General features: G+C 35.1%; 1 protein-coding gene and 1 long non-coding RNA gene across 3 annotated transcripts; both read left to right on the top strand.

Annotated features, from left to right (window-relative positions):
- The first annotated feature begins 7886 nt into the window (after positions 1–7886).
- On the top strand, positions 7887–11565 carry LOC126621242 (uncharacterized). Its single transcript, XM_050289643.1, has 4 exons — positions 7887–9031; positions 9258–9407; positions 10306–10491; positions 11139–11565. The coding sequence occupies exons 1-4, from the start codon at positions 8036–8038 to the stop codon at positions 11217–11219; spliced, it is 1413 nt and encodes a 470-aa protein (XP_050145600.1). The 5' UTR covers positions 7887–8035; the 3' UTR covers positions 11220–11565.
- Positions 11566–11898: 333 nt separating this feature from the next.
- Positions 11899–14700, top strand: LOC126621249 (uncharacterized). Of its 2 annotated transcripts, none has more exons than XR_007622859.1 (7): positions 11899–12532; positions 12632–12770; positions 12895–13035; positions 13540–13627; positions 13998–14093; positions 14213–14277; positions 14400–14700. It is a non-coding gene; the product is annotated as an uncharacterized LOC126621249 (long non-coding RNA). The 2 variants fall into 2 exon arrangements; XR_007622858.1 differs by having other exon boundaries at positions 13307–13627.
- The last annotated feature ends 1118 nt before the right edge of the window (positions 14701–15818 follow it).

Here is a 15818-nt window from a genome sequence, read left to right as displayed (position 1 = left end):
AAAAAAATTATCCAAATCCAAAACTATTCTTCAGATATATAGCTAAAATGAAAATGCGGATAAATAAAAGAAGTGATACTCACACACCTATTTTAACTTCTGCACATCATTTTACCTCTCACCATGTAACATGTTTTTAACACCAAATTTTTATAAGGAAAACTAATGAAAAATGCTTGAAAACTTTGAGTTTTAATGATAAAGACAAAATAAAAGGTAAAGTAAATAGTACCATGATTGACTTTTTAGTGTAAAAATATGATTTTTTATTAAACTGAACAATACCAAGTGTTTTTCGTTAAAGTTCCTATTTTTATATCTTTTAAAATTTGGAGTGTGCTAGAGCCCTGAGCAGACACTAGCTGGCTCCGCCCTTGCCTATAATAAAAATATGCACCTTCTCCAAAATTAGAGGAAACCCGAGCCCACATGTACAATATATAACATTTGGGCAACATCAGGGAGATCCCTTTAATTTATCTTCACTTGTGTTGTGTTTTTTTAAGGGAGTTTTAACGAAAAGTATATGGTACTGTTCATTTTAAAGAAAAATCACATTTTTTACACTAAAAAGTCAAACTTGATACTATACCCTTTACCTTTTATTTTATCTTTATCATTAAAACTTAAAATTTTCAAGCTTTTTTCGTTTATCTTTTATTTAATTGAGATTATTATGGGCCTCATCAAAGAGTAAGAATCCGATTGACCCCAGTTCAAAACACATTTGAGAATTGCCGGAAAACATAGGATGCAACCATGAGAGGGAGGGCACAACATTTAATTGATTGACTGCAACTTTATTGGCCTTCTCTTAAGCCATCGGTCGCTAATTACAACTCCATCACAAAACTCATGTCAAAGCTTATGTTCATGTTATACCAGTGTTACTCTAATTAAAACAAATAAAAAGCAAATATATTAGGGCTAAACAAGTAACTAAAATCTATTTAATAAAATTAATAGAAGATCTCTGCAAAATTTGGTCATTACTCTTTCTCTGTACTGTTTCTTCCCATTCAATAACTGAGAAAGCTTTCTAGTCACTAATGCTATAGGCAAAAACATATGTGCTTGCTTAAACAAGCAACGTCTCCCCCTTGGTAAATTGCTTTGCCAAAGTAAACAAAAAGCCTCCACTTCAAGTATATACAAAAAGTTGGGTTTCCAAAAACGTGCAAGTCATCATCAGAATATTCAAAACAAAAGAAAAATACATTGATAAATTGTTTGAGGTATGTATATCATAAGTTAATGAGAGAAGAGGGCACTGCTGATTAACCCAAGAATGTAACAAGAGGCCATTATGTTGTACTAAAAGCTGAAGTTTCCACGTTGATCATCTCAGATAAAACCAAATACTGGCTCTTATCTTTCAAGCTACCTATGCGTGTTTTCCCTTGTCTTAGTCATGCTTCATATTTTAAATTAAGTCTAACTAAAAAAAGTAGAAGCATAATGACTGGGAGCAATAGAATTTGGAGTACAGTTCAAGAGAGCACATTCCAAAATACTATTATTCCACAATTACAAATTCATCAAAAGTAGAATAAAATTCGTTAGCCACATATTTGACTTCTTCCGATACCCAAAATCCTAATCACGAGGACTGAACTTTGCAAGTCGCATTACTGAAGGCACCACGAGATAAGGTTCGCACCAACCTTAGGTGATCTTGCAATCACCCACAAAGAAGCCCTTCAATGACTCACCTCCAACAAACATTGAGTGTTCTTCGCATAGTCCTTTGTCAAGCACACAAACCATACAAACCATCACCTCAAATTAGAACAACAGATGTCAAAGTCGCGACTACTACTACAACTATGAAAACTCTCCTCGGCATAATGGGAGAGCAACCACAATGGGAAACAGAGAGGGAAAGAGAGGGAAGAGATCAAGAAGGATTGTCGCCGACTTCAAAACCAAAGACAAGGAGTCGGTGGCTAGAGTTTTTCTTTAAAGGGGTAGGGTTTTTCTTTGAATGTTTATTAGTTAGAGAACAAAACAATTCTCATAATTTTATTTTAATAAAAGTAGAAAACTCAAGAATCAAAATTATTCTAATTCTTTTTCTTTGTAAGTAAACATGCTCTGAGATTGCATATATATGTGAGTGTCATATAGTCTTTTAGCATGATAATGATTTCCTTTTGAGAGGGACAATATATCAAATCTGTTGTGGATTTAAGAAATGAATCATTCATGGATGCTGGCTACAAGAAATTAATCACGTTTTTCTCGCAATGGCTTCTTAAAGCAGGGGAATCATGTTATGAGAGTCTTGTGACCCACTAATTAGTGGTATAGTTCAGTAATAATTATGTTTTAACATATTATAAGAGTTAAAATATAATTAGTCAATAAGTTCTGTGGAGTTCATAATTGCATAAAAGGAGTCAAAGTAGTGTGGCTGCTGCGCGCCGAGGTACCCCAAGAGAGGGATAGTGCAGGGGAGCAATTGCGCTAATGGATGGGAAATCTTGAGTAGAATCTCTCCGATAAAGAACTTTACCATGCAGCTTTAGTATTCTGTACGTTCTTCTTATTTCATGGTCATAAACATGCATGTGGTTCAATGAATGTATTCAAACTGTGGAGTCGCCATTATGCCCAACGAGCTTAGGTAATCATTAAAAAATGGACCAAAATATAAAAGAAAGCATTAGAGAAAGGACAGACTTTACATACATTAACTCCTTAAACAAATAAGGAACACAAACTCAAAACATAATTAGCTAACAGACCACAGATAAGACTAGTCGAGTCACTAATATTACAAACTAATGGTACATTTTTTGTATTTATAAGTAAGAGAACTTATGTTTGATCTCATGAATAGCGAGTTCAAATCCCCCATTCCCAAATGTCTTCGTACATAAAAAAAATATTGACCAAAATTTAATAAAAAATGAAAACACAGACAATATTCTATTAAAAAACAGACGTCTTGAAGCCTAATTAAACACAAGAATTCTCAGTTTTTAAAACAACCCAACAACTAATTATCTTCTAAGAATAGGATCGTCACTTTCTTTCAAACCCTATTCATTAATGTCAATGTACATTATTCCAGATATTTTAAATTAAAATGACAACGACTCAATCTGAATTTGAGGTTTCTTGTGGTTGCATACATGTTTTGTTTTCAACAATTTAACTGTCTTTTGCAAATTAATCCTTGTCTTGGACGTCAATATATAGATAAAAAGGACCAATAGCAACTCATTTGTTTGCTAATCTGATTACTGCAATTTTTGTCTCTTTATAGACCAAATTTTTAAATTTTTACAAATCAAATTATGTATTACCAATAGAAAATAGGGACATTAATCAATACTTCAATAATAATTCAATCATCAACAACTACATCATCTGATTTACAAGATTTACAAATTTGATATCGCTTGCATTACCCCTAAAATAATTACTGATATGAAATCTTTTCGTTCTCATTCCTGCTTTACTCTTGTGATATTATGAAAAGATCTGCAGCCAAATCGAGTTGCTCGCTGTACGTACTGTCTTGCTTGACATGCATTGTTAATTAATTTATAATTGATAATGACATCATTTGGTTAGAGTTGTCACCTTTAACCTAGGCTTATATTTGAAGTTTCATAACAATCATATACTTTGTCTTCTATAGAAAGCGATATAGATATATTATTTGTTAAGAAACTTCAAATATAAGCCTAGGTTAAAGGTGCAGTTTGTACAATTTTGAATTAGTTCATACTTAGACGTACACTTAATCTTTGAGACAATCATACTACTAAGACGATCTAATGGGTATCTAATGGGTAGCATTCAAGAAGAAGAAAACATGGAATATAGACAACAACAAAAGAAGTAATGGGTGACGTCAAAAGTTTGTGCATGTTCAGGCTATTCTTTTTTGGATGCTAGCTCCGTGTATGCGAGACAAACGACCTTAGAAGGCTCATACATGTCAAAAAACAGACTCTTTGAATAGACCATTAAAGACTAAAGACCCACGTCCGCTTAAATGTTCCACATGATCACAAAAATTAACCAGCAATTCGTCGACAAGAACAATCTCACAACAAAGTATGGCTTTCATCTTTTAATCTTACGTATACATGATTAGATCTGATTTAAACAAAGTCAAATCGCAAAGGCACACGTATATTATATATATAATTCTTTATCTTAGCCAAGTAATATCCCACTAAGAGTTAATGGCCGCAACGCCGTCCCTAATCAGTTACTATCAAATTCATGGTTACTTCTCCTATACGTCACTTCTCTAAAATGAAAATTGTTTTTCATTTTTCTTGTACAAATGATTAATTATGAGCATAATTAATAAATATTCAATAACACGATCAAGATGTCACTTCATCGATTTAAAATTCATCACTTTAGCTTCTGATTCAATTCCTTCCTCAACGTAAAAATATGTATTAGTTAGCAACTTAGCATAATTTGTATCGGATAAACAGTTTCTTGTAGAACAAGAAAAGAAAGGCTAGGCATATTAAAATTCTAAATTTCACGTCGAAGAAAACCGTGTTGGAGTGAACTAGTGGATAATCAAGCATACACTTTAAACCAACCAAATATTCTAGTGAAGATTAGAAACACCTCTATCCTGAGTCCTGACTGACCAATTTGACAAAATCTGACGACCAATGTTGCCCTACTTCTGCAAGTTTGCAAATCTTTGGTCTCTGTGTCTCTATGTTGTTCCAGAATATGAGCAGCTGTAATTACAGAATAATTAGCTACAGACACTTTAACAATTCTTCACAAGGTTACCAACTTAACTATCTGCAGCAAGCAAAACCAACTGGTCAGTAATAGTCTGAAAGGAAGAAAGTCAAAGCGTTTGGAGTTGAAAGTAATTGCTATTTACCCTTAGTTAAGCTTTAGCTCATTGATGTGGGGTTTTTGGTAATTAGGGGATGGAAGAAAGTTCATGATTAGATGATTGGTAATTTTTTAGATTGTTAGGTAAAACTTTTTTAATAGTTGTAATATGTTTACATTAGATTCTGATCTGATTGGAAATTTGGAAGGAAGGCAATGAACTGTAGTGAACTTATGATATTTTTACTTTCTGTCTAAGATCACTCATGAATAAAGTCGGATGATTAGTGAGACTTGATGTACAAGGCTTACTCAGATAAACTATCCCATGCCTCATGATCAAGGCACGCATGTCAGATGCTCATGACCAAAGTCAAACATGTTCACGTCACTTGACAAAGCCAACCACGCACTATCAAACCCATAACATGAAATGAACTAAGAAACATGAGATTAAGGGCTGGTTTGGTATCGCTATGCTTTGAATAAAAACTACTTCTGTTGTGCTGTGAGAATAAGCTCATTTTTGCTACTTCACGTTTTCAGTTTTTTTTCACCCAAAACTGTGAAAATAAGCTGTTTTTAAGTGTTTACCAAACACATTTTTGAGCTCAGGTTTTTTTTTATACCTATTTTTTATAAAAGCACATCAGTACCAAACCAGTATTTAGAAGCGAAAGCAAAATATGATTACAAAGACCAATTAAATCACAAAGCAAAATATGATTACAAAGACCAATTAAATCACAAACAAAAGAAGAAAAAGGGATTTGACGTTATGCTGTATTGTAATCTTGTTAAACTACACCGACTTAAACATCAGAGTATTTTCCTGAACAAATGGGAAATAGCGAGCAGCAAGTAGCAGCGCACAAACTATTGTGGTTAAACTGGATCAGTAGAGGTTTGCAAAAGACTATCATCCCAAATACTTGGGCTCATCACTCATTAATCTGTTTCACTAGGCTTCTTTGTCGCTATTTAATATTTGGGCCTCTTTTTTTGGTTGTTAGAACTTAGTCCTTGGGCTTCCCTTCACAAAAGCTAAATATTTGTAGTGTACTAATTTTTTTAGGATTAAGTGCCGTTTTAATCCTTAAACTATCATTTTAGTGAAAATTAGATCGTTGAATTATTTTTTTGGTAAAATAAGTCCATAAATTCATTAGAAATTGCTAATTTCATCCCTACTGTTATATTCAAAGATATTTTATCCAATTTTTCGTCAACTTAAGTCACTTTACATATTTTAGAGTGCAACACCGTCATTTTCACGCCTATAAGCCCTTAACGTTTCATATACGTTTTGAATCTATCATCTAATGTACCCTCCAAAGTTAACTCCATACATTATTTCATTATGAAAAATTGTCAATCTACCTCAATGTATATCACATGCAATTAGCGTGACTTAAATTAACGAAAAATTGAACATAGTAGTTTTGAATCTAATATTAGAGATGTAATTGTCAGATTTTTATAATTCAATGATCAATTTTTTTGAAAAAAATTGTTTAGAAATCTAATTTTCATTCAGATGATAATTCATAGACTAAATTAATAGTTCAACCATTTTTTTATGTGAATAATTGCAACAAGTGGATAATTCCATATGAAAATCAAATTTTACTTGTACACTTATCAATATTTTGCACAAAATTTATATTATTTTTCAATATTTCATAGCAATATTAAATGATACAAACAATGAATGACTGGAAATTTTTTTGAACAAAATATATTATCAACACTAAAAGGGTGGGAGACTGGCCAGTTAGTACTATAGTCTAGTAGTATTCCTCTTCACGTGTAAGTGAGAGGTCTTAGGTGTGGTTCAAATTCGCCTTTGGCGTTAATCGAACCTAAGACCTTCCAGTTAAAAGTGAAGATGAATACTACTAGACTATAATACTAATAGCATAAATGACTGAAATCAAAATTAAAAAAAAACAATCTAGTGATATTTATCTTCACTTGTAAATAGCCACTCAGTACTACGGTATAGTAATATTCCTCTTGGATGACAAATTCGATACAAAATTAAGTTGCCCATAGCCGAACTCCCCCTCCCTTTAGTGTAAAAATATCGATGTATTAAAAAAAAGATGAAAGGTCTTTTGGACATGTAACGCTTCGTGCATTCGCTCACGCTACTTATTGGAGATACTATTGTTTGTTAAAATAAAAAAAAATTAATTGTGTAAATAAACATTTGAAAAAAAAGCTTTTTTAATTAGCACTTCACATTAAAATTTAATATTAAGTGGCTTATGTAACCTACTATGCAATGCCAATTTTGACCTATGAGGTTTAAAGAAAATAAGAAATTTTTAAATACATCCCAAATTACTTTTAACGTATTATTTATCTTCTTCAACTATAAAAAAACCTTCTCACACTCCACTCAATTGTTGAATAAAATTCTAACTATTGAAACTATAAACACATTGATTGAGAAAAAAAATTAACGAATGGAACACGATATCAGTATTTCAGAAGCTTCACATAAAGTAAAATTTCATATTTGTCATTTTTTTAATTATTCAACGATATCGGTAATTATTTAAGTCTGCTTTTGCTTTCCATACTACCCAATTTCATAGGAGGCAAACCCAACAACGCCTTTTCCGTTCTTATTCATCTTATGGGGTTTACTTTTGCTCTGTTAGGTTCCTCCTAGTTGCCATGTTTTAGCAGAAATCCTTTTTTGTTAGCAAAAGGCTTAAGAGACAGAGAAAAAGAGATTGGCTGTTATGACCCAATGAAACTCAAGCTCAACAGATCGGATTGTAGACTTCTCTTTTTAGAGAATGTTAAGGTTTTAATCCTAAGTCAATTTAATTTATAAAAATTGAAAATGGATGTTATAAGATTTGAAGAATGTGGGATGTATAGAAAATGTGGGGTGTATGTGGAAAATATTAGGCGAATGAGAATGTGAGGTGCAAGAGTATTATAAGAAAGTATGTGGAGTGTAAGGATATTATGATAAAGTATTTGAGGTTTAATCAACAATATGAAATGTGTTAATAGAATAAGCCTTGAAAAAAAAATGATTGAAAGATGAAAAAAGAAAAGAAAAAGAGGGGGCTTCCGGAGTGAAATTCTCCTCAGCGAGTCACAGTTCACCCTGTCTGTAGCGCAGAAAGACTCTTAAACCCCGAAAATCTCCCGAGCCTAAAACCCATAAATCGCAGCAGAAATGAGAGGAGGAACCGCCATTGGAATAGGTAGGAAGCTCACCAATCCATCCAACCTCTCCATCTCCAAAGTAACCCTAATCCCCTTCTCCACTTCCTCCAACAGCGGCGGCGGCCGAGGTCGTGGTCGCGGCGGCCCATCTCCCCCCCGTAAGTTCGACTTCGTTGCCCCAAATCGCGTCCCGGGTCAGTCCGATTCTGACGAGCCCAAATCTGACACTCCCGCGTCCGTTCCCGGAATCGGCCATGGGCGTGGCAAACCCTTGGCTTCGTCCCAACCACCGTCGTCCTTCTCTTCCCTCGTTTCTTCCGTCAAACCCAATTCACCAGCTGGGCGTGGCCAGCTGGGTCAAGTGCAACCGGGCCCACATGCACGTGATCCGGTGGCCTCTGACGCCGGCCCCAGCAAACCCGCTACACCCATTTTCTTCAGAAGGGATGATGGGTCGGACCCGCCGTTGCCGGGTGGCGGGCGTGGGAAACCAATGAGTCAACCGGGCCCGGAGCTCCTAATGAAGGAGGTGAACACGCATTTTGTGGCCCCAAAGGGCAAAATTGAGAAAGAGAACCGGTACATTCAGGCCAGACCCGACCAGGATCCGGCTCAGAAAAGAACCGCGCCGAGAGGTCCCAAGTTGACCCGGGAAGAGGCGGTGGCGAAAGCACTTGGGATACTGCAAAAGGATGATGTTGAGGGTGGTGGTAGTGGCGGTGGCGGCAGCGGAGGTGGTGGAAGAGGCAGAGGGAGAGGGATGAGAGGAAGAGGCCGAGGCAGGGGAAGAGGAGATTTTAGACGGAGTGACAGAGGCAAGGACGTGGATGAAGGAAAAGGTTCGGGGCTTTATGTTGGAGACAATGCTGATGGTGAGAAGCTGGCTAAGAAGCTTGGCCCTGAGAATATGAACAAATTGGTTGAAGGGTTTGAGGAGGTGAGTAGTGAAGTGCTTCCTTCGCCGTTGGACGAAGCGTTTGTGGATGCCATGCATGCCAATTATATGGTGAGGAGTTCTTCCATGTTATGTATTTTATTGCTTGCTAAGGAAGTTTAGCTAATGAGTAGCCTGGTTCAGATTGTGTATAATATGTTGTCTGCTTATTTGAGAATTTTGTAGTTAACTGAGCCTAGTAGTGCATTTAGGTTGATAATTTTGGATAACTTATGAGCTTCAACTATTTTATTCTTCCGACAGGTTGTGATAGTTCATTGTTTTTTCTGGATTGCAGATAGAATGCGAGCCAGAGTTTCTGATGGGGGACTTTAGTAAAAATCCAGATATTGATGAGAAGCCGCATATCCCTCTTCGGGATGCGCTTGAGAAGATGAAGCCTTTCTTGATGGCCTATGAGGGTATTCAAAGTCATGAGGAGTGGGAGGTATGTTTTATTGGTCTTTTGTTATCTTGTCTGCTGATTTTGTTATTCTGCAATCAAATCCTGCATCTTTGTCTACAAGTCAAGCTATACGCCTGTATTAGGAGCTTGGGTTTTGTTTGGCCTTCTTTTGTGGCTAAGCTATTGTGGTTCCATAGTAGTTAAATTTGATCTTTGGAAGTTTGGTTTGTTTGAAACAAGAAACCTTTTAAAAGTTATATCTTATTTATCTTTTGCTTGATTGGGCTATCATCTTTTCTTTGTTAGTGAACATGTGCCATCTTTTTTTTTTTTTGTTTTGTTTCTTTTCTTTTTCTCTCTATACTTTACCGGGTAGTGATATGATAAATTGAACTTATTTATGCTTGTCTTAGAATTCATCACCTTATCTGTCACATAATAGTTAGTCAAGGTGTTTAAAATCAGGGAGTTCTAGTTGACAGAGTGAGAGTGACAAAGATTAGACTTTAACCATGACACAGAATGTGGGGGTTTTAATTCATGTATCACCAGATCTGTTTGTTCTCTAAGTTGACATTTTTTCTCTTCGTCATGGATTTTTATTACCTAAATATAAAGAGAAAAGTTGACACTTCCTATTGTACTTGGTTTTCTGGTTATAGTTTTGGACATTTCGTATATGCCGTTGGTTAAACTTTTGTTGACCTATGCTTATGGTTTAAATTTTCTTTCTGTTGTTAGAACCAGGCGACTGTAAGTAGTGATGGACTTTCAATTTTAAAACTTTATTTTTCTGCCTCTGGTTGTATTTGTTTAATTCATGGAAATTGGTCTGGTGATCTTCAAACTTCTAGCGTACTTGTGAATTATAAAACTACAGATCTAGTAAGTGTGTGGCTCATTTGTGTCTCTTATTCTATGGCCTCTTTGATATCATCAGGAAGCGGTGGAAGAGGTGATGGAAAGAGTTCCATTGTTGAAGGAAATTGTCGATCACTACAGTGGACCAGATAGGGTAACTGCAAAGAAACAACAAGAAGAGTTAGAAAGAGTTGCTAAAACTTTGCCTGCAAAGGTACCTGAATCTGTAAAACAATTCACTGATCGTGCAGTACTCTCTCTCCAGGTATGTATTTTTCCTTGTGCACATGTTATCTCTAGCTCATCTATGCATGAAAAACAGCATTATAATTATTATTTTTTTGGCTTGTTGATTATGTTGGTTCTTTCGTCAAACCATCTTGTGTCACGTTTTGGAGGTACTGTTTATTTTGTCTAGTAATTGTTTCACTGCCTAGTGTGAGACTGTGAGGACTGTCTGTAAAGAAGAGTTTGGCAACATGGATTTGACTTGACTGTATACTAGGATACATGGTAAAGGCTCTGTTGGGATATTGTATATGTACACTCGTCGAGGCAACATATTTAGAAGCATTGCATTTGTTAAAGTGGTAAACTGTTTGATATTACTAGAAAACACTCCTTTTAAATAGCATTTCACAAGCATGTCAGTACATTTTGCTGCTTGTTTACCGGCCTTTGGTCGAGGTGTAGAAGTAAGAATTAATCATATTTACGAAGTAATATTAAAATGCAATGCCAATTATGTACACATTTGTTGACTAAAGATTTTTTGCAATTCCTTTTAACATTCGTATGTTGCAACTTAGGGTTTGCTTTTTATTTTCGTCTATTTTTATTTTGTTTGTACTAAAATGTTCGTGCGAGAAATGCTACACAAGCATTTGCTCATCACTTTCCTTTGATGTGCAGAGTAACCCTGGTTGGGGATTTGATAGGAAATGCCAGTTCATGGATAAACTAGTGGACAAGGTTTCCAAGCACTCCAAGTAACCTCAGAACTTTTATTGTTTGACGCTTAGTGCTGAAAATGCCCACCACTAAGCTCATACGGAAAAAGAAGTCGTAGATTGTGCTTTAATTTTTCCAGTTCAATTTTCTTTTCCTCAGAATTTTGTGCTCGTGCTGAGCTTGTTTCGTTGTCATTAGCAAAGGAAAATGTTAAGTTGTGTTAAATTGTCGTCTGCAACGGTCGCAGGAGAGTTGCACCATTTTTTTTTCTGCAATAATTTGCTCTCTATGCATCATTGGACTTTTGCTGAAGCACTTAAAGGCTTACAGCGTCCGTAGGGAGAGCGTGTCTTTCTTTTTGATTGAATGCGAATAGCATATTTCCCCAGTTAGCTGATTATGGTGCGGATTTTATACATATCGGTTATCATGTTCGTGCATGTTGGTGCGGGGTTGTTGCATTAATTTTCATCAGTGAGATGAGCTACCTGTGCAGTAACAAACCAACCTGAACAAGGCTGTTAAAATTTAGTGCAGATATCAAGATAGGCAATTCAAGGGCCGTTTGATAACCATTTTGGTTTTAGTTTATGGTTTTCGACCTTTATTGATAAAGATAGAGGGAATGCATATGGAGGAACGATGATTGAAGAATGGTGAGATGAGGGGTGGAGGGAGGGAGGGAGGAGGGTGCAATGAAGGAGAATGAGAGAAGCAAAAACCTACCCAAAATTGTTTTCCTTTTAGTTTTCGTTTTGTCTATTTCTCCATGTACGTACTTTCCACTTTCTTCCCACCATCCTTCCTCGCTTTTGATTGTCCTTATTTTCTTTCTTGTATTTCTCATTTGTTCCAAACAAAATTGAAAATTATATATACTAAAACTCAGTTTGAAGTCACTGTTCATTAACAGTGATTTGACGAAATTGTCCCTCATTTGCTACCTAATTCTCAGCCTTTTTCCTCTGTTATACAGTGAAATCACGTATTTACCCCCATTGTACGCGTGTTGGTTATCGTGGAAGGAAATGAGGCTGGATGTACGCGTGTTAGCCATTTGGGAGGGGAAGCAAGTGTTGGGGATGGTGCAAGCATCTTCTTCTCTCTCTCAGATCTCTCGAGCTCTCTCGAACGTTTCAATAACTTTTCCATTTGCTTCCCTTTTATCTCAACCTGAAACCAACAAATCCCAAAAACCCTCGAGCCCTCCAACAAAATCAGAAAAAAACACCATCTTCGCCCAAAATTTTGAATTTTCTCAAGAATTCTCGCATTTTCCTGAGATTTTTTTCTATGGGCTTTGGTAGCAGATGAAGATCGATGACAGTGATCGGAGTTCGTCACATGACATTGTGGTAAGCTATTGAATCTAATTGGCGATTTTTTTGTATGATTGTTTGTTATTGGGATTTGGGATGTTGGGAATAATTTGTTTGGTTTTTGTGTGGATGCAGCTTGGCAACGAACAATTTGATCACATCCTGAGTTTTCCGACTAATTTATTCAATCGGATCGGTTCTGATTTTGTCCCTCCATAGCATCTGCAGCACTATCTGCCTTGCTTTCGTCACAGCTTGGCTTTCGGTTCCTCAGGTAAAGTTTCCACCTTTTTTTCTTTAGGAAAATAACAAAAATTCCAAATTTATTGAATTATTTAGTGATTTTCTATTGAGTTTTTTCTTAAAATTTTTAATATAATTTTTTTGAATTGGAATAGGGGGAATGGTGGATGTGAGAGTTTCTTTTACAGCAGTTCAAAGGGAGAGCTTGAGAGACAGTGGACTCTTCCCCTATTCCTCCACAATCGCTTTTACCAATTTCCAAGAACACATTAAATTCCCTCAAAATATAAGCCGAGGTATGGAAAAGCTTCGAATTCCTTGGTTTCCTCCAATTAGTATGCAGAACTCTCAAAAAAGAAAGTAGTGAGGGTTGAATTTCTACTCTCATATATACACAGATAGATATGGAAAAGCTTAGAATGGTGAAGTGAGGGTTCAATGACTTATTACTCATTTTGGTCTATTTAAATAAAGTTCTCTGATTGGTTTGATTTGTGTTGTGTACATTTACTTCTTGGGTATATTTGTGTTTTTGGACTTATTTGTTTCTGTATCGGTTTCTGACAGAATGGATAGGGTGCCAAAAAGAGAGGTGGCATTAGGAATAATGGCTTTTTTGAGAGAATTAGAGTTTGATCTCTTCATTTGGGTTGTGCATATTTCGTTTGATCTCTTACTTTGGGTTGTGCAGATTTCATTTGAATTAATTTGGGTTGTGAGGAAGTGAATAATTATTTGAATTAATTAATTTCTCTTGGGTTGTGCATATTTCCTTTGAACTAATTTGGGTTGTGTTTGAGCATTGTACATGCATGAACGTGGGTAAAGAGTATGAGGATAAAGGGAAGAGAAAATGTTGTGATCATCCACCTCAAACGATTTGTTGAGGTATTTTTTGTACCTTTTTTTGTTTAAAATTATATGTTTTTCATATGTTAGGAGTATGTCATCGAGGAATGTTAGTGCCTCTTTATTCAATTTTTTCTTTATTTAAATATATATGTGTTTAGAAGTGTAAATTTGTATAATTGAATCTTTGCTCCAATTTTATATTTCATTTTTTTGTGACTTTCTGCAAAACTTGGAATCAGCTTTTCACATAATATAGATGATGAATATAAGAAACTCATACACAGAATTACTCCACCAAGGTATATACAAATTAAAATCATAACTTGTGTCAATATAGAAAAAATTATTTTTTAGCACAAAAGTTTGACATAATAATTTTTCTCATAATTTATAAAATATTGTACAGATTTATGCTACCTGGCAATCAACGACTAATATTACTTTCAAGAAGGCAAGACCAACATATGGCATGTCACATCGGCATTTTTTTCACAAACAGATGGTAAAATTGTACACATCACTTAGACAAGTTTCAATCTTTTTTGCTTCCATTGTAACACATTTCTAATTAACATTTCGTACTAAATTTTGATTAAACTTTATTTAAATGTTTGATTTCAGAATTTCACAAGTCGAATTACCACCTCAATAATAGGAAAAAAATACATTTGATCTTCGGTTATAAGGTGACCTCACCTCTCCCTCCCTCTCTCTCTCTCTCCCTCCCTCCCTCCCTCCCTAAACTCAATTCTGAACTTTTTATGCATATTTTTTTTTGAATCATTGGCTGTCTTTATTATTTTTGTAGTTGTATTCACAACTGTCCAAGAGAGTACAACAAAAGGTCAATTTTTCCATTGGAAGCACCTCAAGTTAGGAACAAGTCTGTTATCCAATTACATTCATGGCATATAACACTTGAAAGGTCAATTTTCCATTGGAAGCACCTCAAGCTAGGAACAAGTCTGTTATCCAATTACATTCATATGGCATATAACACTTGAAAAAGCTAATGATGTATTTCAACATTGTTTAGCATGTAGCAAGCTTTGTTTGACTGATATACTCAATACTACATTTGTAATTTTATCATTGGTCCAACTTTTTGAATAAACAATTTCTCTTTCTTTGCACTTTGAAAAAATGGATTTTTATATTTTTTGTTAGTATCTAAATTTGTTCCGTTCATGATAAGGTTTAGCAAAATATCTCATATGATTTTCAATCCCGCAGCATCGCGCGGGTGCAAATTTCTAGTTAAAAACTAAAAATGGTTTTAAGTGGAGCCAAATGTTTGTTGGGTTGTAGATGCTTAAGCGGGGCCTAGGAGGTTTTTTAATTTTAATTAAATTTTTTATATAACAAATAAATAAATGTCTATTTATGTTTAAAAAATCATTTATATGAGGATATATAAATTGCAAACGAAAAATGACATATAAATTCTAAAGTACTAGAGCATATTGAAAATATAAGGAACAAACATATAATGAATGTTCATCTAAGTATCCAACAAGTATTTTTCAATATATTGAAAGAAAAAAAAATGCAAAATGGAAGAATCTACTTTTTGTTTAAGTTAGAGTTGCAACTAGACGGTCGCTTAGGCATGTTTAGTTGCTATTTTTGATTTTTTTTAAATGCCTAAAAATTAATCGTGGTGGTGGCCAGTTGCCTAGCGTGTAGGCTAGGCCTAGGCAATATCAGTGTTTTAAAAATCGTCCTAGGTGTTGGATGGTAATTGACCACTGCGATTTCCTCCTAATCAATCACAAAATCAAAAATCATATTAAACGGACGGTTGGGCAGCGCTGAGCAGAGTTGGGCAGGGGCTAGGCGAACGTATGTAAAGACGTTGGAATATGAAAAAAAAAATTGCAGAGTAGTGTCGCGCGCGAGGAATAAGAGGATCCGAGTCCCATCATTTCTTAATTGCATGTCTCTTCTAAGTTGGTCCCACCACTTCATTTTAACGAGAGATTTTTCAGTGTGATCGGCACACCAGGTGGTACATCACGTATCACTATACAAATGATGAAATATGTGTGTTAAAAAGTTAATAACCTAAAAAATAAAATTTCCCACCACTTACCTAAAAACACGTGGTGTACTACTTATATTCCCGTCACAAAAAATTTCTCCATTTTCACAATGGTTAACAACATGTTTTCTTTTATGATGGTCCCACCATCTTCCTTTTTACTAACTTTTATATGTTTTTTTTTTT

The sequence above is a fragment of the Malus sylvestris genome, chromosome 5, assembly GCF_916048215.2.
Source record: "Malus sylvestris chromosome 5, drMalSylv7.2, whole genome shotgun sequence".
Taxonomy (NCBI): domain Eukaryota; kingdom Viridiplantae; phylum Streptophyta; class Magnoliopsida; order Rosales; family Rosaceae; genus Malus; species Malus sylvestris.
The sequence above is the reverse complement of the archived record's forward strand: the minus strand, read 5'-3'. Positions and strand labels throughout refer to the sequence as shown.

What these genes read in the sequence shown, in the direction of transcription:
- LOC126621242 (XM_050289643.1), top strand. Translation starts at nt 8,036, where the DNA reads ATGAGAGGAGGAACCGCCATTGGAATAGGTAGGAAGCTCACCAATCCA. An exon ending in CCATGCATGCCAATTATATG is followed by an intron (nt 9,032 to 9,257) that starts GTGAGGAGTTCT and finishes TCTGGATTGCAG; the next exon opens with ATAGAATGCGAGCCAGAGTT. An exon ending in AAAGTCATGAGGAGTGGGAG is followed by an intron (nt 9,408 to 10,305) that starts GTATGTTTTATT and finishes TGATATCATCAG; the next exon opens with GAAGCGGTGGAAGAGGTGAT.